A 23,231-nucleotide genomic window follows, 5' to 3' on the forward strand; every position below is an offset into this window, starting at 1 on the left:
GACTTTGTGTAATATTTCTGGCTTTGACAAATTGCTGAGGAAAAAAAGAGAAAGATTGTTTGCTATCTATAGGAGACATATTGAAGTCATTACTTCTGACAACAGATGATTAATGGAGAAATTATCCTGATCACTATGATTTATTATAGTTGCCAAATGGGAAAGAAATGCTCATGTTGTGGCATTTGTAATCATTCTCCAAGATTCTTTAATTAAACATCTTCTGTTTCAAATTAAACACCTTCTGAAAATGTTGTTAAGGATGTAATCTTAATCTTGGGTTGGATATACATACATATATGTCTGTCTGTCTCTTTGTGTGTGTGTCTGTGTGTGTGTGTTTTTTTGTGTGTCTGTGTATCTCTATCTCTATCTCTCTATATCTCTCTCTCTATCTATCTATCTATCTCTATCTCTATCTCTATCTCTATCTCTATCTCTATCTCTATCTCTATCTCTATCTCTATCTCTATATCTATATCTATATCTATATCTATATCTATATCTATATCTATATCTATATCTATATCTATATCTATATCTATATTTATCTATCTATCTATCTATCTATCTATCTATCTATCTATCTATACACACACACACACACACACAAACACACATACACATAGACATACATACATAAATACATACACATAGTTTATCTGTCACTTTAAATACTCAAGTGAGATGTGATTGGATGCTGTTGCTTTAATCAGCCATAAGAGGGAGTAGGGAGTTGAATACTGTATATTGGATGGTGGCTACTCTGTATGTTAGTTACCTGTCTACGTGGTAAATTGTGAGTTGAGCATGTGTAAACCAACGTGTTGTATCATAGACTATGTATATAATTCAAGACTATTTATCGCTTGCTTTGGAGAATGTTTATCCTCTTTATTTTTGTTAAAACAAGTAAAGTTATCCTTGTTTTAACTTCGACAGCTGTGATTGATAGTGTGACTATTCAGCGGCACATTCCTTGCTACCTTCTGCTACTCAACTCTAGTCTCCAAAAGGAGATCTACTTAACAGGTGTCAACCATAGCTCTAGTTCATTTTCATTTTCAGCAGCAGGTAATTTACATTGGGACTCTAGAGATATAAATAAAATGTCTGTGCATGTTCTTGTGTTTGTGTGTGTGTTGACATGTATAAACCTGTGGAAAAATATTAATCTCTATCTCATAAAAAAGAGCAAAAAACAGTAAAAACCATTTATTTAAGATAACTTTTTCAAAAGGATTCTTAATCATGAAAGATAGAAAGAGAGAAAGTCATTATGAGACTGCTGTCTTTTGCATTTTAGATTGTAGAGCTATAGTGTAAAATGGAGTCTGTCAGGTTCTTGCTTTTTACACGAATAACCTTATTTCTTTCAAAACCATTCTGATGCCCTCCAAGCAATTCAGTTTCCATGTCAGCAAATTCCATATAAAACTAAAATTATCTCAGCTGTGAAAGGAACTAAGGTGGTTTGTGACAAACTCTCTTGGGGGACTCCAACTCTCAAAGGCCTGGAAATGGTCTTCTTCTCAACACGGAATCTGAGGTAACATCTAAAGCCTAATTGCAGAGTCATTATCCTGAAAAATAAACACTGGCATAGTAAGATGTCTGCCTAATTGGGCATTAGTTATCCTACTGTGGCATGCTTATAGCCAGCAGATACAAACATTCATATTTTTAATTTCCGATTCAACCCAAGAATTAACACAAACCCTGGCAGGACTGGTGTCAGTCAGCCAGCTAGATTGTCTGTGTTTTAATTACACACCAAAATATCACTTAATCATGTCTATGGAGATTCTCAGCCACCCAGGTCATGGTTGTCCCAAAAGTGCTTCTTCAAAAAGGCAACTGAATTTGCTTCTCCATGAGGAAAAATGTCTCCCTTGAAAAAGCATTTATAGAATCATTTAATGATAGAGTTATCGGCCTTTGCAAAAGAACGGCTGAGGAAGAAAAGCTGAATTATCCTCTTGGTAGTTCTCTTAATCTCCCCGCTCTTCATATATAATTTTTCTGATGAGGCAATTAGTGAGCTTTTTCTGCTTTTTAAGAAAATATCTTCTCTGTGACTATATTGCTGGGATTTAGGCCCTGTGTTTATTTTTTTAGTGCATATTCCAGTATAAAATAAAATAGACATTTCAAAATGTAAATCATGGTCAATGTTCAAAGCAATGCACACAGGCTATGTGAATCTACACTAGGGTGACCAGATGACCCGATTTCAGCGGGACAGTCCCGATTTTTAACAATTTTTCCCGCGTCCCTCCGCTTTTTAAAAAAGTCCCGATTTTTTTTTCTGGCTTCATGTTGAAAGCCCAATGGATTTGCTTAAGAAATCCTAACCGGGGCAAGACAAAAGACACCCTGTCTAACCTCTCTCTCTGTCTCAGTACTTTCACTGAAGATATTAAAAGTTTAAAGCAACAAAACAGACCCCTCCCCTCCCCCCACGCCGATCGCGTTTACCTCATTTTATAAGAAAAAAAATGATCCTAGTACCATAGAGCTGCAGAAAATGGTTAGAGGGGTCACCAGTGTTACTTCCTGGATTTTCCAGAGGGGAGGGGCACGGAGGTTGGAGGACTGCTCAAAATGGTGGGAAAAGAAACTTTCTGGTAAGTGTGCTGGGTTTTTTTCTTTTATTTTTTAATGCAGTTTAAAATAATGTAGGTTTTTAAAAATGTGCAGCTGCTGTTTTTTTATTCAAAACAATATGTGATGTGCCATGGAAAAATCATTAAAAAAAAACCTGAAAGAACAAAAGGGTTTTTTTAGGGTATTTTCCTGACCAAAACTATAATTGTTTCTGCATGACACTCTTAATCAGAAATAGCCAACTACACTTCATTCTAAATAGTTTTATTTCCTTTATTGTATGTGATTACTCAAATCCAAAAACTGAGTTAATTGGATAAACCCAGCTCCACAATTTACTAAATATACAGTTACAGGAATTTCATGTATAGTATGCTATCTCTTAGGGTTTATTGAACATAGGAGAATAATATGAGAGGGATTTGATGTAAAATAAGCACTTTTAATGAATTCAAAATCAACGCAGCAGACAAGACATGGGAGTGAACATAATACACACTTTAACAATATTTTTTTTTCTTTTAGTCATCAAATATTGCAGCAAGTGTGTCAGTAATAATAGCAAGACAGGCATAGGATTTTCCAGCCAGGTTAATTTTACTTTTTTATGGTTTTGATGTTGTATTTAATTTTATCTGTATTAGAAACTTATGAAGGCTGTGCAACATTTTGAGGTGATATAGAGTATGTAAAGGCATGAATACAGTAGAACCTCTGGTCACAACCATAATTCGTTCCATAACTTTGGTCGCAAACTGATTTGGTCATGAATCAAACCTAATTTTGGAAATTTGGTGCTTACAAAAAAAAATGGTGCAGAAGGGGAAATCAGCAGCGGGGAGAATGTGAATATTTTGGTCAGAAGCGTTCGTGACCAGAGGTTCTACTGTATAACATATTCACTTAAGACTTAAGATTCACTTAAGATATAACATTTTCACTTAAGATTCACTTAAGAACTGTGGCAAGAAAGGTGGTATAGTGACCAAAGTTACAATGGCATTGAAAAAAGTGACTGATGACCATTTTTCACACTTAGCGACCATTTTCACACTTAGCGACCGTTGCAGCATCCTCATGGTCACGCGATCAAAATTTTGATGTTTGGCAACAGATTCGTATTTATGATGGTTTCAGTGTCCTGAGGTCATATAATCACCTTTTGACAAAGTCAAATGGGGAAACCAGATTCACTTATGTTACTAATTGATCAGCTGCATTTATTCACTTAAGAACTGTGGCAAGAAAGGTGATATAGTGACCAAAGTTACAATGGCATTGAAAAAAGTGACTGATGACCATTTTTCACACTTAGCGACCATTTTCACACTTAGCAACCGTTGCAGCATCCTCATGGTCATGTGATCAAAATTTGGATGTTTGGCAACAGTTACAATTTATATTTGTAAATTGTAGTTATGTTGAAATTAAAAAAACCATTACAATACTATTTTTGCGTCGTATGAAAATTTTTGTTGCTCCGTATACAATTTTTAATCAACCCCCCCACCCCCGGTCAAAGGTGTCCCTCTTTACCAGTCTGAAAATCTGGTCACCTTAATCTACACTGAAACTATTTGGGATTTGATTCCTAGATTGTTCAATGATAGTTTGTGAACCTTAGACTGACAAATCCATACAGCTCCCCTCCATTCCATAGTATGCAAAGATATGTATTTTTTTTAAAATTAAAATAAAATCTAAAATGGAATGGAAAATAAAAAAGATAATATGATAAGATAAAAAGCAAAACACCAGAACATGCATGAGCAACCCCTCCCATGCAAGTGTGAGTGACCCTTGGGGGGGGTTTTCTCCCTCCCCAAGCTCCGGAAGCCATCCTGAAGCCTGAGGTGGAGGAAAATGGCCTCTCCCGGCCCTCTGAGGCTGGGCGAGGCTATTTTCACCCTCCCCAGGCTTCAGGAAAATCTCCGGAGTCTGGGGAGGGAGAAAACAGCCCAATGGCTCAACTGGAAGTTTGGGAATAAACTTCTGGTTTGCCCATTGGGTTGTTTTTCACCCTCCTCGGCCTTTAGGAAAGCCTCTGGAGCCTGGGGAGGGTGAAAAACAGGTCCAACAGGCAAACCAACAGGCAAACCAACTTTCGGTAGGGCTGTTGAGCCTGTTTTTCACCCTCTCTAGGCTCCAGAGGCTTTCCTAAAGCCTTGGAAGGACAAAAACAGCCTCCCCTGGTCCTCTGGAAGGCCAAACACCAGCTGGTTGGCATGCACATGCGGACTGGATCTGTGGGCTGCCAAGGGCTGCAGTGCCCTGCCGTGCCCGCAAATATGGCTCTGCATGTCACCTGTGGCACACATGCCATAAGGGTTCACCATCACAGTTCTATAGTCTAGTCTAGCCTAGCCTAGCCTAGCCTAGCCTAGCCTAGCCTAGCCTAGCCTAGCCTAGCCTAGCCTAGCCTAGCCTAGCCTAGCATAGCATAGCATAGCATAGCATAGCATAGCATATCCTCGAATTGCAACTGGTCTAAAATCCTCAACATTTCACCAGCCACAGGCCCTCAACTCACGACAGATAGTCCGCCAAGCAAAGGTCTACGCCATTGATTAAGATGTGCCTGTCTGGAAGCGGACTTTTTAGACTGTTGCCATTGGCTGGTCTGCTTGACAGCTCTGGTATAAGTAGCTGTCAAACAGAGCGGGATGCTGTTGCTTGCTGTTCTGTTCTAATAAAGTTGTTAAAGTTATCTCAACGAGACCGACACCTCTCTTTTGGTCCAGTTTTCAATAAGTATGGTATGGTATGGTATGGTATGGTATGGTATGGTATGGTATGGTATGGTATAGTATAGTGTTCTGGCCCCCCTCCATCCGGTAATGAATGCAGACACAGGCTTAGATGTTTGCCACTGTTTATTCACAGCAATTATAATCCTGTTGGCTGAAAGCCCAGACACGACTCACTGGCAAGACGTTGGCAGCAACCCAGACTCCAACAGACAGGGGAACACAGAGTTCTCCAGATTATTATGAACTGTTGTGTCTTGCAAAAGAACTCCTCCCAAAGTCTCTTCTTATATACCCTCTTGGGAGAGGCCAAGCCACAACCACCTGGACTTGATTATCTCTTATGAGTCTGTCTCCATAACTGCTGCCTCCGTTTCTCCAGCCTCCGTTGCTTGGCATCAGGAACAAACTCCCTTTGATCTTCCCCACTGCTCCATGCCTCAGGCGCCTCCTGGTGGCCAACCAGCCTCTCTGGTCCCTGCTCTGAGTTGGAACCCTGCCCAGGGTCCTCCACATCTTCCATAGCAGACTCATAGGGGTCCTTGCTTTTGGAGTCCATCAGCAGCTCCAACAGCTCCTGCTGGGCCATAACAGTATAGTATAGTATAACTTTTATTGTCATTGTACATCATATATACTACAAAATTGGTTGTTTTATCTTTATTTTTAAGAATATTATGTGGGTCCTCTATGTGCTCTCATTCAAATGTGTGATAAACCTGTTAATAAATAAAAACCTTGTTCAGGCATTTTCTATGAGTTAATACTACTTTGAATGTGCAAACAATTCTGATTTTAACAATCAGAAATTGGATTGCAATGGATATAAAGCCAAAGTTAGTTTCATGTGTAGGATAAAATCATAAGATACATACAAGGAACATTGTTGGAAGTTGGGAGGGACCTCGGAGGTCTTCTAGTCGAACCCCCCCTGCTCAAGCAGGAAACTCTATATCGTTTCAGACAAATGGTTTAATGTCATTTGATGTCAAAAGATTTAAGCATCCCTGTTCAGACGGTAGGTTACGATGACTCTTTAAATTGAAAGAAAGGAAGGTAGAAATAAGTACTTGAGATGCAGTTAAGGATTATATCTTTCATCCGATGTAACTTTTTATTAGACACGAATGGACTTTTGCATATAAATGGACCTAATTAAAGTTTGAATCCTGCTGATAACAAAAGATCAGGGATTGATCCAAAATAGAAGTCAATTTTCCTTTCTCTTCTGCCACATACTAATTCGGTAGCAAATCATCTAAAACTAACAAGGGACTGAAGTCTTGATTCTTCCTAGGGCTGTGATGGTGATTCTTCCTAGGGCTGTGGTGCATATGAACAGAAATGATCTGTTTCCGGCTTCTGGAGAGCCTCCAGGGGGCCGAGGGAAGCTGTTTTCAGGAAAGCCTATGGAGCCTGGGGAGGGTGAAAAACAGGCCCAATGGACCTAGTTCATTTCTGAACTTCCAGTAGGCCATTGGGCCCATTTTTCACCCTCCCCAGGCTTTGAAGGCTTTCCTGGATCCTGGGGAGGGCAAAAACAGCCTCCCCCGCCTCCCCAAGGGAAATACTAAGTTCAACTTGGAGGCGAGCAGTGCGGCGCCCTTGGGGGGAAGTGTTGGAGGTGGCTGTGCATGCATGCACATGTGGGGAATGCTTTGCATTATGGGTACCTGCACATGCGTGGGCTATCACATGCTCTCACATGCATTTTGGGCACCCAACAACAAAAAGCCATCACTGTGCTAAGGGCTTTGAACTTTTATGCAAGTGTGTTCTGAATCGGAAACTCTAGCAATAGCAATAGCACGTAGATTTATATACCACTTTGCAGTGTTTTAAAGCCCTCTCTAAGCTGTTTACAGAGTCAGCATATTTTCCCCCAACAATCTGGGCCCTCATTTTACCGACCTCAGAAGGATGAAAGGCTGAGTCAACTTGAGCCTGGTGAGATTTGAACTGCGAAACTCCAGGCAGCCTGAAGCAAGCAGTGGTAGGATTCACGTAATTTACCACCTGACTCTCTGCCCTAATGATTTTTTCTAATAACCAGTTCAACAAACTGCTCAGAAAGTATAGATCTTGGAACAGAACAACTATGAGTTCTTTCTCTCTGTCTCTCTGTCTCTCTGTCTCTCTCTCTCTCTCTCTCTCTCTTTGTGTGTGTGTGTGTGTGTGTGTGTGTGTGTGTATGTGAATTCCCCAATATTAAAAAGCACATATGAGATAAATATAAAGCATGTTTTAGTTTTATATTTTTCAAATATCCTTGTCCACTCTTATTTCTTCTTCTCCCCCTCCCTTTTTTTTGGGGGGGGGGAAGTGTGAACGATTGTCTATTTCACTTTCACATTTATCTAGTTTCCAAAGGATTTTCAAATCAAGACCACTTAATCTGTACCAGACAGTTGATGTTTGACCATTTCATCCAACATTTTGCAAAGTAATAGATTCCTGATCCATTAATTAAAATTAAATCTTTGTCCTCATTTCTACAATGAGAGCAATGTTGTAGCTTCCAATTTCCCAATTCCATTTCTCCACTATTTTCAAAACAGGTTAATCATCAGTCACTTATCATGTCACTCCAAATAAGCAAAGTTGTTGATCAGACATGTAAAGAAAAAAAATGCCAGGTTCCATGGCAATTATGTCCCTTGTGAATGACTGCAATCATTCCATTATTCTAGAAGGCCACAATATCTAAAGTTCTGCACAGAAGGGAATAGAAATTCAAAAAGAATCTATATAAATATTTCAAGAGCCACATGGAGGAAGGAAGGAAGGAAGGAAGGAAGGAAGGAAGGAAGGAAGGAAGGAAGGAAGGAAGGAAGGAAGGAAGGAAGGAAGGAAGGAAGTGGCAATGCTGAATCTGTGCGATTCATTTCCACAAAGTTCTCTTCCTTCTTTTTTATCTGCCAGAAGTTCTCCTTGAAGATAGTCTCAGACATTTTCTCCATACAGAGAGAAGAATCATAAAATCAATCCTCCTGGTGTCCGGATGCACAAAGCAGTTACTCTGAGCTGCCCTGCGAGTGATGCTTTCCCTGTTCCACATGAGTGGTATCAACCTGGTGACCTCCTCATCGGTGGGATGATGTCTCATTTGATTTACCATGTCTATCAAACTCTATTCAAACAGCATCCTTTTGTCAACCTTTATGATTCACCAATGTAAATATTTTCCTTTGAATCACCTGACTTATGCCCGCAATAGCAAAGAATCATTGGTTTTTGCTTTGAAAAGATTTTGCTTCTCTTCCAAGAAGCTTCTTGTTCTGGTTCAATTCTGGTTGAGTTATGAAGCTTCTTGGATGAGAAGCGAAATCTTTTCAAAGAAAAAAAATCCCCAAGAAAGTCCAGTTATCTTTTGGAAATGCACTTTTGGGACAGCTATGACCTGGATGACTGAGAATCTCCATAGACATAAATATTGGAACCTAGTTAAATCTATTGGCATTCTATTTTACTGAACAGGTAAGGAATGGTAGGAAGAGTAAAGGTGTTTTAGTATCTCTACCTGCTGCAGCCTATAGTGGACACAGACCTTAGATAATGATTCTGGGGGAGCTAAGAATTATGAAATTCCTTCAGAACTGGAAAGATTCAGATGAGCAAGATGTATGAGTTTAGAGAGAATTTCACCCTTATTCTATAATTCATTCTAATTCTAGTTCCTAGAACACTGAGAGAAATGGGATTATTCTTATAAAAGAAAGGAACTGGAGTTATTCTATATTTACACTTTTTATAATCCTAGAAGCACATCTGTAACACATTAAGATAAGTGATTGTTCATTTTTGGGAAAAACAAGGCTATTCAATGCCAGGTCAGCCTGACATTACTGGAAACTGCCATGGCAGTGTCAGGAAGCTGCCATGATGAGATTGATTGTCTTGTTATGGGGAAAATGACAGGGGGATTTCTGGTCCGAGTAGCCAGAAAGTTCATATAACACAGTTATGTAAGGGTAGTGAACTGTTACTCCAAATGTATTTTAGCCATGTATTTGGACCTATACGACATTTTCTTTCTATCTTTCATGATTGAGAATCCTTTTGCAAAAGACTATATACAAATATATTTTAAATAAATATGCTTTTTATTGTTCATGGTCTCCTTGTGCTGAAATGAGAGGTTATTTTTTCTCACAAAAATTAAATCAACTGAGAAAACAACAAGCCATGGCATTCTAGTTTAAACTGAACACTAAAGTTACAATTTCAGAAATTAACATAGTATATGTCTTATGCTGATTAATTTTCTGGAGCAATATTAAAGGAAATAAATTCTGTGCAAAGTATGTTTGGAGTGATTAGAAAATTAATTAATACTTCACTCAGAAACAGGTTTTGCACTAGTCAGATATACAATGACCATCCTAATATAATTTGCAAAATTATGAATTATTATTATTTTGAAAAGATGTGCTCAATCTATTTTCAGCGTAACAACCAAATTCTACCAACACGTCCTTGCCTTGGCCTTTGCTGTGAAGGAGATCAATGAGGACTCCCAGATCTTACCCAATGTCACTCTTGGGTTTCACATATGTGATAGTTACTACAACCGAAGGATGACCTATCGTAGCACTCTGGACCTGCTTTTCAAATCCCAGGAATTTGTCCCTAATTACAAATGTGATAGCCAGAAGAATCTCATGGCCATCGTTGGAGGGTTTGGTTCTGATACATCATCTAATATAGCTGAAGTTGTAAGTTTCTTCAAGATTCCACAGGTAAGTATGGAGGAGATGAGCAGAAAAATTATGCGCTTTGTTGTTATGACATACTTACTGAGAATCAGATATTAGATTTTTAGTAAGACATTCTGCAGACCTTAAGGTATAATATGTAGGACTATTTTATGAAGCTACAAAGCCAATCATAGAAGTGGGTATCTAGAGTCATTCCATACCAGAGGGTAGATTTGAATGTAGGACACCCTGGCCCTGTTTAAACAAATGAACTATTGTAAAGAGAGCCGAGGTGGCGCAGTGGTTAAATGCAGCACTGCAGGCTACTGCTAGATCAGCAGTTCAGCGGTTCAAATCTCACCGGCTCAGGGTTGACTCAGCCTTCCATCCTTCCGAGGTGGGTAAAATGAGGACCCAGATTGTTGGGGGCAATATGCTGACTCTCTGTAAACCGCTTAGAGAGGGCTGAAAGCCCTATGAAGCGGTATATAAGTCTACTGCTATTGCTATTGCTATAATGTGCTTGAAATAATTCATAGGAATTCCATTCAATATTAATATTCCTAAAGAAATAGAGGAAAAATTCCTTCTTTGGGTATTTTTACAAGAAAACTAGATCCAGACAGATTGGATTTCAGCTAACAACTCAAAAGAATATTACTCTGCTTTCTTTCAGCTGACATACGGCTCATTAGCCCAAGAAGAGTTTCAGACCAACAAGCGACCTTCACTTTATTTCATGGTCCCCAAAGAGGACCATCAATATGTTGGAATTATCCAACTGCTTCTTCATTTCAGGTGGACATGGATTGGTATTTTTACTATGGATAACAACAATGGAGAACGTTTCTTACAAAAAATGCAGCCCTTACTTTTGCAGAATGGTATTTGCTCATCATTTATAGAAAGGCTTTCAGAACAAATCCATATAGAAAACTTTGAAGAATATTATCACACAATCGAAAGTATTTTCATTAGTTTGAGGAATAGCAACAGCACCACATTTCTCATCTATGGAGAATCAGGGACAATTATGTGGCTGAGAGCTCTCATGTTTCTAGCAGATCCCGAAAACAAGCAAATGGCATTATATAGAAAGGTGTGGATCATGACTGCACAGATTGATTTTGTGGTCTCTGGCTTTCAAATCAGTTGGGATCTCCAGATGTTCCATGGGGCTATTTCCTTCAGTGTTCATTCAAGAGCAGTTGTAGGTTTCAAAGAGTTTCTTCAGACCATCAAACCTCATTCAGGCTGCAGAGATGGGTTTCTGCAGGATGTTTGGGAACAAGCCTTTGATTGTTCATTCTCAAAATCACAATTACAAGAAATGCCAAATAGGCAGTGCCCAGGAGAGAAGAAACTGGGGGATCTTCCTGCGCCTGTGTTTGAAATGGAAATGACTGGCCAAAGCTACAGCATCTACAATGCTGTTTATGCTGTGGCTCATGCTTTGCAGTCTCTACACAAGCTGAGGTTCAATAAGAAAAAAACAATGATGGTTAAAAAAACTGACCTTCCACCTCTGCAGCCTTGGCAGGTATTCTTTCTGCACTGGACACTTCTTTGATCTGAATGATAAGTGAGATTCATGCTTTTTAAGGAAGCCTGGGTCAGAACAGTTTCAGTTCTCAGTGTTGTCATGGGGACAGAATGGTGGGGGGAGTGCATTAGATGCATATTGTCAGCTGCAGTTGGATCTCAGATTACTGCAGAGGGTTTGGGAGGGATGCATCTTATAGGGTACTGTGATTAATGACCCAGACTGAGGGGAGGAAATGAACAGGGGTAAAGTTTAGAGATAAATCAAACAAAGCACAGGCTTTTTTAAAAAAAAAATATAATTTTTATTAAACATTATTACCTTTAAAAAACAGAAAAAAACAATACAGCGACATAAATACAAAGACATAAGCAAGACAAATCATACATAACAATATAAAGTAAAACATACAGATACAAATGCCGTTTTAGACATACAACCCCCCCTCCCCCCCTACGGTGACAGTCATTCACAGCCCAGTTTTTCTTTCTTTCCTCATTATTAGGTCTCTAAGCCACATCTTCTCATTGCAAGATTCAGGGATCTATTACGGTACCTATGTTAACTTTCCCCATTTTAAGTCCCTGCTGTTCTCCTAGTCGCCCACATATACCATAGGTTCCAGCTAAGATAATGTTCTGTTTCTCCTTTGTCCCTCAGCCAACCCGTCATTCTGTCCATTTCTGCACATTCGTAGATCTTTTTAATTAATGCATCTTCCGGCGGTATAGTGGTGGATTTCCAAAATTGTGCATAGGTTATTCTTGCGGCCACAATTATATGCAGGCTCAAATGCCATATTGAACTGCTTATGTTATCTGGTTTGATGCTTAGTAACAGGTTCTCAGGTCTCCATTCAATGTTTGCCCCGGTAACCTCTTTTAACCATTTTTTAATCCTTTTCCAATATTTCGTGGCCTCAGTACAGGACCACCAAATATGGTAGAATGTGCCATCCTTTCTTCCACATTTCCAACACAATGGAGATAACCCAGGAAACATCTTAGCTAACCTCGTTGGGGGGGGAGTGCCACCTATAAACCATCTTGAATATGTTTTCTTTGAATGCAGTGGATGTTGTAAGTTTAATGGTCTTACTCCATAGATCCCACCATTTGCCCATTTCAATTTCATAACCTAGGTTTCTCTCCCATACTGTTAGAAGGCTTTTGTCCATCTCTTCATTAGTATCTTGGCAGGTCAAAAATTGGTAGATCTTCGATAACATTTTTTTGTCTCCACCAAACAAGATCTTATCTAGCCCCTGAGGGTTTGGGTAGATCCCGAAACGTGCCTTATCACTTTTAAACCTGTTTCTAACCTGTAAATATTCCCACCATTCCAAATTCCTGCCCTGTTGCTCTAATTCCATCTTTGTTTTTATGTTGCCCTCTTCTGTCATGATATCTTTATATGTTATGTTTCTTGTCCAATTAAATAAACTCGGATGCGTTAAGGCCTCTAATGGTGCCAACCAACACGGAACCCTAAGATAATATTTTTTCCTCATTTTTTCCCAGACCCCCATCAAAATCTTCCGAATATAATGTCCCATGAAGTACCTATGGGGGGTGTCTCTTTCTTGCCAGAGGGAGGCATGCCATCCCTGGAGGAGGTCATGTCCCTCTATAGCCAATAGGTGCCTTCTATTCAACATCACCCAATCTTTCACCCATGTCATGATTGCTGCGTTATAGTATGCTTCCCAGTTGGGTACTCCGAAGCCTCCCAGTTCTCTGCGTTTTTGTAAAGTTTGGGCTTTAATTCGTGCTTTCTTGCCTTGCCATATAAACTGTGTCACTATTGTCTCCAAGGATTTAAAAAAAAATTTGTCCAATTTAGTTGGTGCCGTTTGAAACAAAAACAAAAATTTTGGTAATACATATGTCTTGACTGTCGCGATCCTGCCCATCAGAGACAATTGTTTGCTACTCCAATTAGTCATATCTTTGGATACCTGTTGTAGTAATTTCATATAGTTATCTACCTTGATAGAGGAACATCTCTCCGTCAGCCAAATTCCCAAATATTGTATTTTGTGGGCCATGTTGATCCCTAACAGGCTTTGTACTTCCCTTTTCTGGTTCAGAGTCATATTTTTAATTAACAGTTTTGTCTTCTCTTTGTTTATACGTAGCCCCGCTATCCTACCGTACTCTTCTATTTTACATAAAAGTTGTATCCCAGACGCCATAGGGTCCTCCAGGATAAAAACAAGGTCATCGGCGAAAGCCTGGACCTTGAATTCCTGAGCTTTAACTCGTAACCCTTTAATTTGTGTATCGCTTCTCACTATTCTAAGAAGGGGTTCTAATGTGAGGATAAACAGTAGGGGGGATAGCGGGCATCCTTGTCTTGTGCCTTTACCAATCACAATGTCACCCGCCTCTTCTCCGTTTACCAATATTGTCGCGGTTTGTCGTACATAAATTGCCCGAATTGCATTTAAAAAACTTTCTCCAAACTTCATGTTTTCTAGTTGTGACAACATAAAATTCCAATTTACCCGATCAAAAGCCTTTTGTGCGTCAAGAAACATAAAGGCCACTTGTTTATCTGGCCGAGCTTCATAATATTCTAAGGCATCCAAAATAATTCTGACATTGTCTTTCAAATGCCTTGACGGCAGGAAGCCATTCTGATCAGAGTGTATAAATTTGTTAAGGAAAAATTTGAGTCTATCTGCCAATATAGCTGCAAAGATTTTATAATCCACATTCAAAAGTGAAATGGGCCTATAGTTTTTAATTTGGGTACGGTCAGCTCCAACTTTAGGCAAAAGGGTTATATAAGCCTCGGCCCATGATTTCGGTGCAATAGAATCCGTCAAGACAGCATTAAATATTGCTATCATCTCCTGTCCTAAAATTTCCAAAAAAGATTTATAGATTTCAACTGGCAAACCATCCATGCCAGGAGTTTTGTTGTTTCCCATTTTTTTAACTGCCTTTTCTAGTTCCTCTAATGTTATCTTTTGGTTCAGTACCCCTTTTGCTTCATTTGAGATCTTGGGTAGATTTGCATTATCTAAAAATTCCTTAATTTGGACCTCAGAAACTTCTTCCCTACTATATAGTTGCTGAAAAAAGCCTTGGATAATTTCCTGTTTCTCCCCCTTGGTTTCTACTAATTCCCCTTTACTATTCTGCAGTTGAGCTATACGTCTGCTCTCTCTTTCTTTTCGAAGTCTATAAGAGAGCCAGCGACCCGGTTTGTTAGCATGCTCAAAAAAGTTTTGCTTAATCCCCCTAAGTTTTCGGGCGACATCCTCCTGGTCTAAAAGAGAGATCCCATGCTTAATTCTAGCCATTTCTTCTTTTTTCCTGTCGTCTAGTGGGTTCTGTTGCAAGGCTTTTTCTACCACCTCCAGTTTAGTTACCCATTTTGCCCTCTCTTCTAATTTTTTCCTGTGGGTACCTATTGTATGTTTAATAGCTAGGCCTCTCATATAAGCCTTGGCCGTATTTGTGGGGTTACTCCTTTCCTATTTTCTTCAAAAAAAGCCTCATTTCCCTTTTAAACATTTGCTGAAATTCTTGTTCTTTCACTATCTCTGTATTCATCATCCACCTTCTCTTCCTCCCCTGCCTTACTCCCTTCCACACCAATAAGAGTGGATTGTGATTGGCCCAGGTGTTGACCTCAATTGCTGCTTCCTTAATCAAGTCCCCAATTTCTGGTGTCAACCAGGCCATGTCGATCCTAGAACAGGATTGGTGTCTATGTGAAAAGAAAGTAAATTGTTGTTTCTGTGGGTGGAGTTCACGCCATACATCCTTTAATTCATATTCCTCCCTCATGTCTTCAAAGGTTTTGGGGAGAACTCTCCTCCTTTCTCTTAATTTCCCCCCCTTTTGGATGTTTCCTGGGTTGTAATCCATTGTCCTATCTGCCACCGCGTTATAGTCACCCACCACACAAATATGATCATAGCCTAACTCTGCAATTTTTAAATGCAACCTTCTAAAGAAGGTACTTTGGTTGTCATTCGGTGCGTATATGGCCACCAGCAAGATTTTATATCGACCAAATTTCAATTCGACCATTAAGATTCTACCCTCCCCATCTGTATACACCAATTTAGAATCGATATGGTCTTTAACATACAACACAATGCCCCTTTTCTTTTCATCTGCTAAGCTTGTATACATTATACCCAGCCGGGGGTAATTCAACACATTTTGCTGGTGGTTCGCTATATGTACTTCTTGCAAGCATGTCAAATCACAATTCTTTTTCCGTAAAGCATTTAGTATTTTATTTCTCTTTCTTAGTGAATTCAAACCATTTATATTTAAGGAGATTAAGCGAAGTTCATCCGCCATGTTTATTTGTTTAAGGCTTTAGCTTTTGTTGTCTGCCTCGTTTGCGGTCTCTCATCTCTGCTTTGTTTCTCATTTCCCCCTTTCTCATCTCCCGGGACACTATTCTTTCGCTCCTTTCCTTGGCTCTTATTGTCCAGTTCTCCCTCGTTATTCTGAGTTCCCTTCTTCAGCTGGCTTTCGATAAAGTCTTGCGCATCTTGCAATGATTCAATCCGAAACCTCTGGCCTTGCCAGAAAAAAGATAACCCTTCTGGGAAAAGCCACCTATACATCACCTGAAGTTTTCTCAGTTGTGTTGTTAGGTCCTGATATTTCTGCCTCCTTTCCCTCACTCTTTTTGGTATCTGTTTTAGTACTATGACCATCTCCCCCGCACACATGGTATTCTGATCACGTGCCTTCTGGTAAATTTCTTCCCTCAGGGATCGCTTAGTAAACCTCACGTGCACTTCACGTGGCAGTTTCTGTCTCCTAGTATAAGAAGTATAGACTCTATATACGTCATCGATGTCGCTCTGTATCAACAATTTATCTTTCTGGGCGATCCCTGCAATCATCTCCACCATGATTTCTTTCAGTTTCTCCCCTCTTTCCTCTGGGATATTTTGAAATCTGAGAAAGAAGGCTGACTTTTCTAATTCCAACATAGCAATCTCATCTTCCAACCTTCTATTAATATGTAGCTGCCTCATTTCCCACCTTGCCATATTCTCTTCACTTTCCTTCATTTTTACTCCTAACTCTTGAATTTGACCCTCCTGTTTCTCCATTTTTGCCCAAATCTCCTTTTGCTGTAAATTCAACTGTTTCAGTTCACCCCTCATGTCTCCCATTTCATTTTTGATGTCGGCCAGGGATTTTTCAGTGGTCTCTTGATTCCTAGCAATATTATTTTGTATCGATAGCAAAGTTGTCTGTATACTTTGCAATGTGGGTGCCTTCTCTACCCCAGCCATATTGTCTAAAGTTCTGTGTGATATTGGAGGAGTTGAAGATGGGGACGACTGAGTAGGTAATGTCGAGGTTTTTTTTCCCACCTTTGCCCAGCTCATATCAATTAAGTTAAGAATATCCCACTGCTTCATAAGCTATCTGCTACCAGTTTGAGCAATGTTCCAACTTATTTTGCTGCTATCTATACTGAAAATTATATGTAAATAAAGTCCCATAGAAAGGTCTAAAAAAAGTACAGGAAGGGGCTCATATCAGGAAGAAAGGAAAGAGGGGGAGGCAAATACATCAACACAGAAAGAAAAAAAAGAAAAAACAGACCTCAAAGAGGAGAGAATAAAAAAGAAGAAAGGTTCAACTCGAAGTGTTCCGCTTTCAAGTATCCAACATCAATTCCAAAAGGAGAAAAGAGAAAACAATGCACACGGTGGATATAATATTGACTGTCTCACGGGAGCCTCAGCACAAAAGTTTTCCAAAGGTCTTAATAGCAAGAGAGCAAGTTCGCTGGTTACTCAGCAAAAGTTTTCCAAAGGTCTTAATAGCAAGCAGAGCAGATTCGCTGAGTATTCTCAGCTATGCCTCTGGGTAGAAAAAAGCTTCCCTCTTCTGTTTCCACCAACCTAAGCCGCCTTCAAAGACTCTTTATAATGTAAATCCGTCTTCAATTGTTAGTTCATTTACTCCTGTTTGTCTTAATTGCCGCTAAAAGTCCCATCAAAGAGAAAAAAAAGATTGCCAGAGATGCAGTAACCAAATAGTAACTCCAACTTACTCTTCAAGAAAAGTTAGGGCGTCCAGATTCACTCCAAAAATCTTACGCCAGACAAAAGTGCTGTGTCATGGCTGGGACAGCTCACGCATCCCTCTCCAGAAGTCTGGGATCGATGCAGAGCCTCTGTTTAGCCGAGGAGATTGCACTTCCCCCCGCCTGCAGAGAAGCACCTCTATTCTTCGCTGAGTCCCTCCAAGACAGCGAACGACAGCTCTCTATGCCGCCAGACCCCTGATTTGTCAGCAAGGCTTCAGAGCAATCTCCAAGCCTGCCGCCATAGCCAATGACGTCACCGGAAGTCCAACAAAGCACAGGCTTGACTGCGAACAGAACCTGCCTAATGGCGCTCCTGATAAATGACTGGTTTTGTATTGAAAACCCGACTCGATATTTATGAATCAATTAGGGAATTTTTAGGAAATCTGACAAACAGTTTGTAAGGAAAAAAATGGAATACAATGAACAACTATGGCCCATGATGAAGCATTAATCAAATTGACAAAATTATCTTAATTATATAACAGTCAGGTTTCCTTTTAACTCAATAAGCAATTTTATCTAGAATTATCTTTTGACCCGATGGCAGAAAGTCTTAATATTTTCTGCTTATAAAGTCCAGTTAGTTATGAACATCAAGAAACTACTCTATTGTTAAGTAACACAGTTAAGGTAACATGGCTTCCCCATTGACTTTGTCAGGAGGTGGCAAAGATCATAAATGTGAAAACAGGTCATAAAGTGAAAAATGGTCATAAATCACTTTCTTCAGTGCCATCGTAACTTCAAACAGTCACTTAGCAAGCTGTTGTAAACAGAGGGCTACCTGTATTATCCTTCCTATCCCCCTTTTTTGTCATTCTCTTTCGCATAGCTCCATCCGTTTCTACGTGGCATTTCTTTTAACAATTCAGTGGGAGAAAAGGTTTCCCTGAATGAAAAAGGGAAACTAATGGGTGGATTTGATATCATAAACCTCATCACATTTCCCAATCGGTCTTTTCAAAGAGTGAGAGTCGGAGTCATGGATCCAAGCTCTCCATCAGGCAAAGAATTATTAATTGATGAAAATCTGATTGTCTGGCACCTAGCTTTTAATCAGGTATGAACTCATTTGATGGACTGTAACTTGACATATCTTGATCCCAAATAGAGATCTTGGTCTCTGAAAATCTAATTTCAATGTTCGTGTTGTGGCCCGCCAGCAGCCAGCAGAGCTGGGAGCAGAGTCAGAAAGTGAGGTGGTTGAGGAGGAACATGGGCCAGAGGAAAGCTCAGATGAGGGCTCTGTGTTGGAGGCAGAGAGGGAACTAGACAGCAGTGAGGCAGAAGAACAGCTGGAGCCTGTTTCCAATGTGTGCATGCGCAGACCTGCCAGAAGACAAGAACAACTAAGAAATCAGAGTCGACTTGGGAATAACGCCATACCTTGGAGGTGATTGGCCCCTCCCAGAGGTAACAAAAGAGGAGTGAACAGGGAGGAGGAGGCTTTTGCAGGAAATAATTTGTTCCTTCAGTCATTTCAAGAGGGGTAAATTCTGTTTGTGACTGTAGGAGACTCTGTGTCAAGTTTTGCCTTGCCCTGTTTTTGTAAACTAGTTATCTGGCAGCTCTCCAAGCGAGATAAGGTTCCTGTTCATAAATATAACTCTGAAACACTGTTTGCCAAGCCTTGCTGGAATTCACAATTGTGTAAATGAAAGAAGTTTTGCCGGGACCAAGACTTTACTTCATGTTTTTTTTAAGGAAGCCAGGATCAGAACAGTTTGCAAGAAAAAATGGAATACAATGGCCCACGATCAAGCATTAATCAAATAGACAAAATGATCTTGCAATGTAAAAGTCAGGTTTTGTTTTTGGTTGCAATTATCTTTCAAATGATGGGCATTGCCTTATTTCTATAGCATTGTCATCTCGCATATTAATCCACTCACCTTGCCTTTTTCCACCAGGCCCTTTAGCTCATCATTGTAATTTCAACAACTTTTAATGTATAGTATAAATCCACTAAATAATATTCAGTAGCCCTCTGGGAAGTAAATAATTCTTTACCCCAATTAAAGAGATTGATTAATAACTCATTAATAAGGGTGTCCCAGGATAATGTTGAAGAATCTACTCTGAGTTGGTCACTGGTCAATCTTTGGTTCCAGTTACTGAATCAGATTGGATTCTGCAAGATTATTTTTTTTTAAAAAAATCCTTTGCAAAAAACATTTTATGTTTATTACCAGGTTATTCCAATTTCTCTGTGTAATGACCATTGCTCTCCCGGATACTGGAAGAAGGAAACTGAAGGAAAACAATTCTGTTGCTATGACTGTGTTCCATGTCCAGAAGGGAAGATTTCAAATCAAAAGGGTAGGTTAGACATTCCAGCAAGTTTTCATGGGTTGATTTGAATTGAATTGAATTTTGAATTTTATTATTTGTATGCCGCCCTTCTCTGGGAGGGACTCAGGGCGGCAAAAAACTCAAAAGAGGAAAAGGGGAACATAGAAAGATTTATCAAAGATTGATTTAAGCGAACGAAAAGGAGCAGTGGAACAATGGTTAATGATGCTGGAAAAGGTCATTAAGTTCCAATGGTTTGACTCCTAGTACTGAGTAGTGTGGTCAGCGCCCATCACTTGTCTCAGCTTCTGCCGATCTAGCAGTTCAAACGTATGTTATATGCAAGTAGATATATAGGTACCACTTTGGTGGGAAAATGAGTAGGCATTTAATGTGGATGGTTAGAATCCTGCTGGCCCTGCACTTCCCATTTATGATGCTCATTTGTGAGGCAGCTCTGGTGGAGGGATAGGACTACATTTTGATGCTGCAGGAAAGGCAGAGCTGGTGCAGAGCTAGCTTTTCCCCTTTCAAGACATTTTTCTTCTCATCCAAGAAGCTTCTTCAACTCTGATCGGATGGTGGGGAATGAAAGAATTTATATTTCTTGCAGATAGCTGGTCATTTGCATTCTTTTTGAGAGTTGTTGTGGCCATTTGGAAATTTCTCTGTGTCCTCAGGGTCACCTGATTAATAGAAATGGTATTGAGCCTTCTTGGAGCTGCTGAAAGGACTGTGTTGTGGAACTATTCTTTCTGCAACTGTGTTACTTTCTGCCCTGTGTCCCTTCACTGTTGAAGACAAGTACAGATTGTTGGGGATGAGTTCAGTTTTTCAAACTGAAGGTTCCTGTAGTCTGCAATTATTTTTTGCTGGAAATCCATTCATACTCCCAACCATTTGAAAGGTGCTCATCCCAAAATGCATAGCTAAATGTCAATAGATGTTATCAGTCATCCAGGTCATGGTTGTCCCAAAGGTGATTTTTAATGATCAGCTGTCTGCAAAGAATAGAACTCCTTCCATTTCCCGCTATGCAGTTAGAGCTGGGTGATTGAGACTCTTCATAGATAACAGAGCTAGAAGTTTTAGGCAGCCAAAGTAGTAGTCTGTATTAACATTATAGTCTCCTGGCTAATGTAACATTACCATATACCCTGTTTTCCCCAAAATAAGACCTCCCCGGATAATAAGCCCAATCGGGCTTTTGAGTACATGCACTAATATAAGCTGTCTTCCAAAAATAATCCCTCCCCGAAAATATTGCAACACAGCAGTAGCCATGAGATGACAACACTCACTGCTTCTTGCGCCTCACAAATAATAAGACCTCCCTGAATATAAGGCCAAACTCTTATTTTGAGGGTCAAAAGAAAATAAGACCCTGCCTTGTTTTCGGGGAAAGCATGGTGCTAAATAAATAAGTAAATTTAAGCAAACTGTAATACTCTACCTCAGTGTCAAAATGAATAATACTTTTAGTTATCCTTGAATATTCACAATCTGTTGTTTAGGTCAATACTCTCTGTTACTAGAGATGTGCATATATCCTCACGGTTTTCTTCTCCATGTTTTGGAAAAAAAATGGGAAAGTCCAAATGGCCTCCATAGCAATACAATTTAAAATGATACAAAGGGTTGCATTTCAAAGAATATTCGTCCTTCCATTTCTGCTTGCTTTCTGCCAATCCTAAATTTTCCATTTGGGGAAAAACTGAATTTTCATAGAAAGATGATCCATTTGGAAACCAGTGGAAAGAACTCAAAGGAATAACAACTGGCACGAATTGAGAAAGTAATATGAATACTATGGAATGTGTAGATGAAAAAAAAATATCCTTGATTTTCCTTCCAGATATGGAAGATTGCTTTGAATGTTCAGAAGATCATTATCCAAATAAAGAAAAGAAAGAATGTATCCTGAAACTGCTGGTTTTTCTAACTTTTGAAGAAACCTTAGGAATTGGTTTGGCCTCAGCTGCTCTTTGTTTCTTCCTCTTGACATCTTGGATACTTGGAACTTTCATTAAGCACCAAGATACTCCCATTGTCAAAGCCAACAACCAGTCCCTCACCTACACCCTCCTTGTCTCTCTTCTGCTCTGTTTCCTCTCCTCTTTGCTCTTCCTCAGACAGCCTGGAAAAGTGACCTGCCTTCTCCGGCAACCAACTTTTGGCATCACTTTCTCAGTGGCCATTTCTAGTGTACTGGCCAAAACCATCACTGTGGTTGTTGCTTTCATGGCCACTAAACCAGGATCTCAGATGAGGAAATGGATGGGGAAAAGATTGGCTTTTTCTATTGTCCTTTCCTGCTCTTTTATGCAAGTATGTATTTGTATTGTTTGGTTGTCGATATCTCTCCCATTCCCTGAGTTGGACATGCACTCAGAGCCCCAAGAAATGATTTTACAATGCAATGAGGGGTCAGCTTTCTTCTTCTACTGTGTCTTGGGCTACATGGGTATCTTGGCCTTTGCCAGCTTTATTGTGGCTTTCCTTGCCCGTAAATTACCTGACACCTTTAACGAAGCCAGGTTCATCACCTTCAGCATGTTGGTCTTTTGCAGTGTGTGGATCTCCTTTTTTCCAGCCTATCTCAGCACAAAAGGACAAGCCATGGTAGCTGTGGAGGTCTTCTCCATCTTGGCCTCCAGCGCTGCATTACTGGGATGCATATTCCTGCCCAAATGCTACATCATTGTTTTCCGGCCTGACCTCAACCACAGGGAGCAACTCACAAAGAGAAATTAATTTCTGGCTCAGAAGAATTGCTGAAAAAAAAAATAGCATGACTATACCTATACGAAACATATAAGTGATAGGGGCAGAGGGGCATTTCTATCAAATAAAGATTTGTGTAGGATGTTTATGATTATTTAGATTTAGTATTTTTGCCCATTTCAAAATCTGTGCTCATGCTTCTTCATTTTCCCCATTTCCCAAGATTTTTTAACCTAATGATTTCTCCTTTTTATCACGTGCATTGAACTTGATTTTGGTCATAAAAGTTTCTTATTCCCTGTTAGGATTTTTCACATATTGATGAACATCAAATGATGTCCGATGTTTGCAGAGACATTACATGAATTCCTAAAGCATTACATAAATGCAGTAAGAAGTATATTTCCATTTTAAAAACATAAATTTATCACTATATCATTAACTTTGTATTTGTCAGTGTTCTTTCAAACGTACAATTTATTGAGTTTGCAATTCTTGTGTCATCGTTCCAAGTATCATGCAGAATTAAAT

The 23,231-nt window shown here is 39.6% G+C and overlaps 1 protein-coding gene across 1 annotated transcript; it reads left to right on the top strand.

The window, feature by feature from the left end:
• The first annotated feature begins 9,931 nt into the window (after positions 1-9,931).
• On the top strand, positions 9,932-22,730 carry LOC116522011 (vomeronasal type-2 receptor 26-like). Its single transcript, XM_032236599.1, has 5 exons — positions 9,932-10,093; positions 18,517-18,744; positions 19,122-19,131; positions 19,881-20,003; positions 21,832-22,730. Exons 1-5 carry the CDS (start codon positions 9,932-9,934, stop codon positions 22,728-22,730), a joined length of 1,422 nt encoding a protein of 473 aa, XP_032092490.1.
• Positions 22,731-23,231: the final 501 nt, after the last annotated feature.

The sequence above is a fragment of the Thamnophis elegans genome, chromosome Z, assembly GCF_009769535.1.
Source record: "Thamnophis elegans isolate rThaEle1 chromosome Z, rThaEle1.pri, whole genome shotgun sequence".
Classification (NCBI taxonomy): Eukaryota; Metazoa; Chordata; class Lepidosauria; order Squamata; family Colubridae; genus Thamnophis; species Thamnophis elegans.

Bases quoted from the DNA above. Each gene is read 5' to 3' on its own strand.
- LOC116522011 (XM_032236599.1), top strand. From the start codon at position 9,932: ATGACCTATCGTAGCACTCTGGACCTGCTTTTCAAATCCCAGGAATTT. The intron at 10,094-18,516 runs GTAAGTATGGAG...TCTTTCGCATAG, and splicing joins GTTTCTTCAAGATTCCACAG to CTCCATCCGTTTCTACGTGG. The intron at 20,004-21,831 runs GTAGGTTAGACA...TTTTCCTTCCAG, and splicing joins GAAGATTTCAAATCAAAAGG to ATATGGAAGATTGCTTTGAA.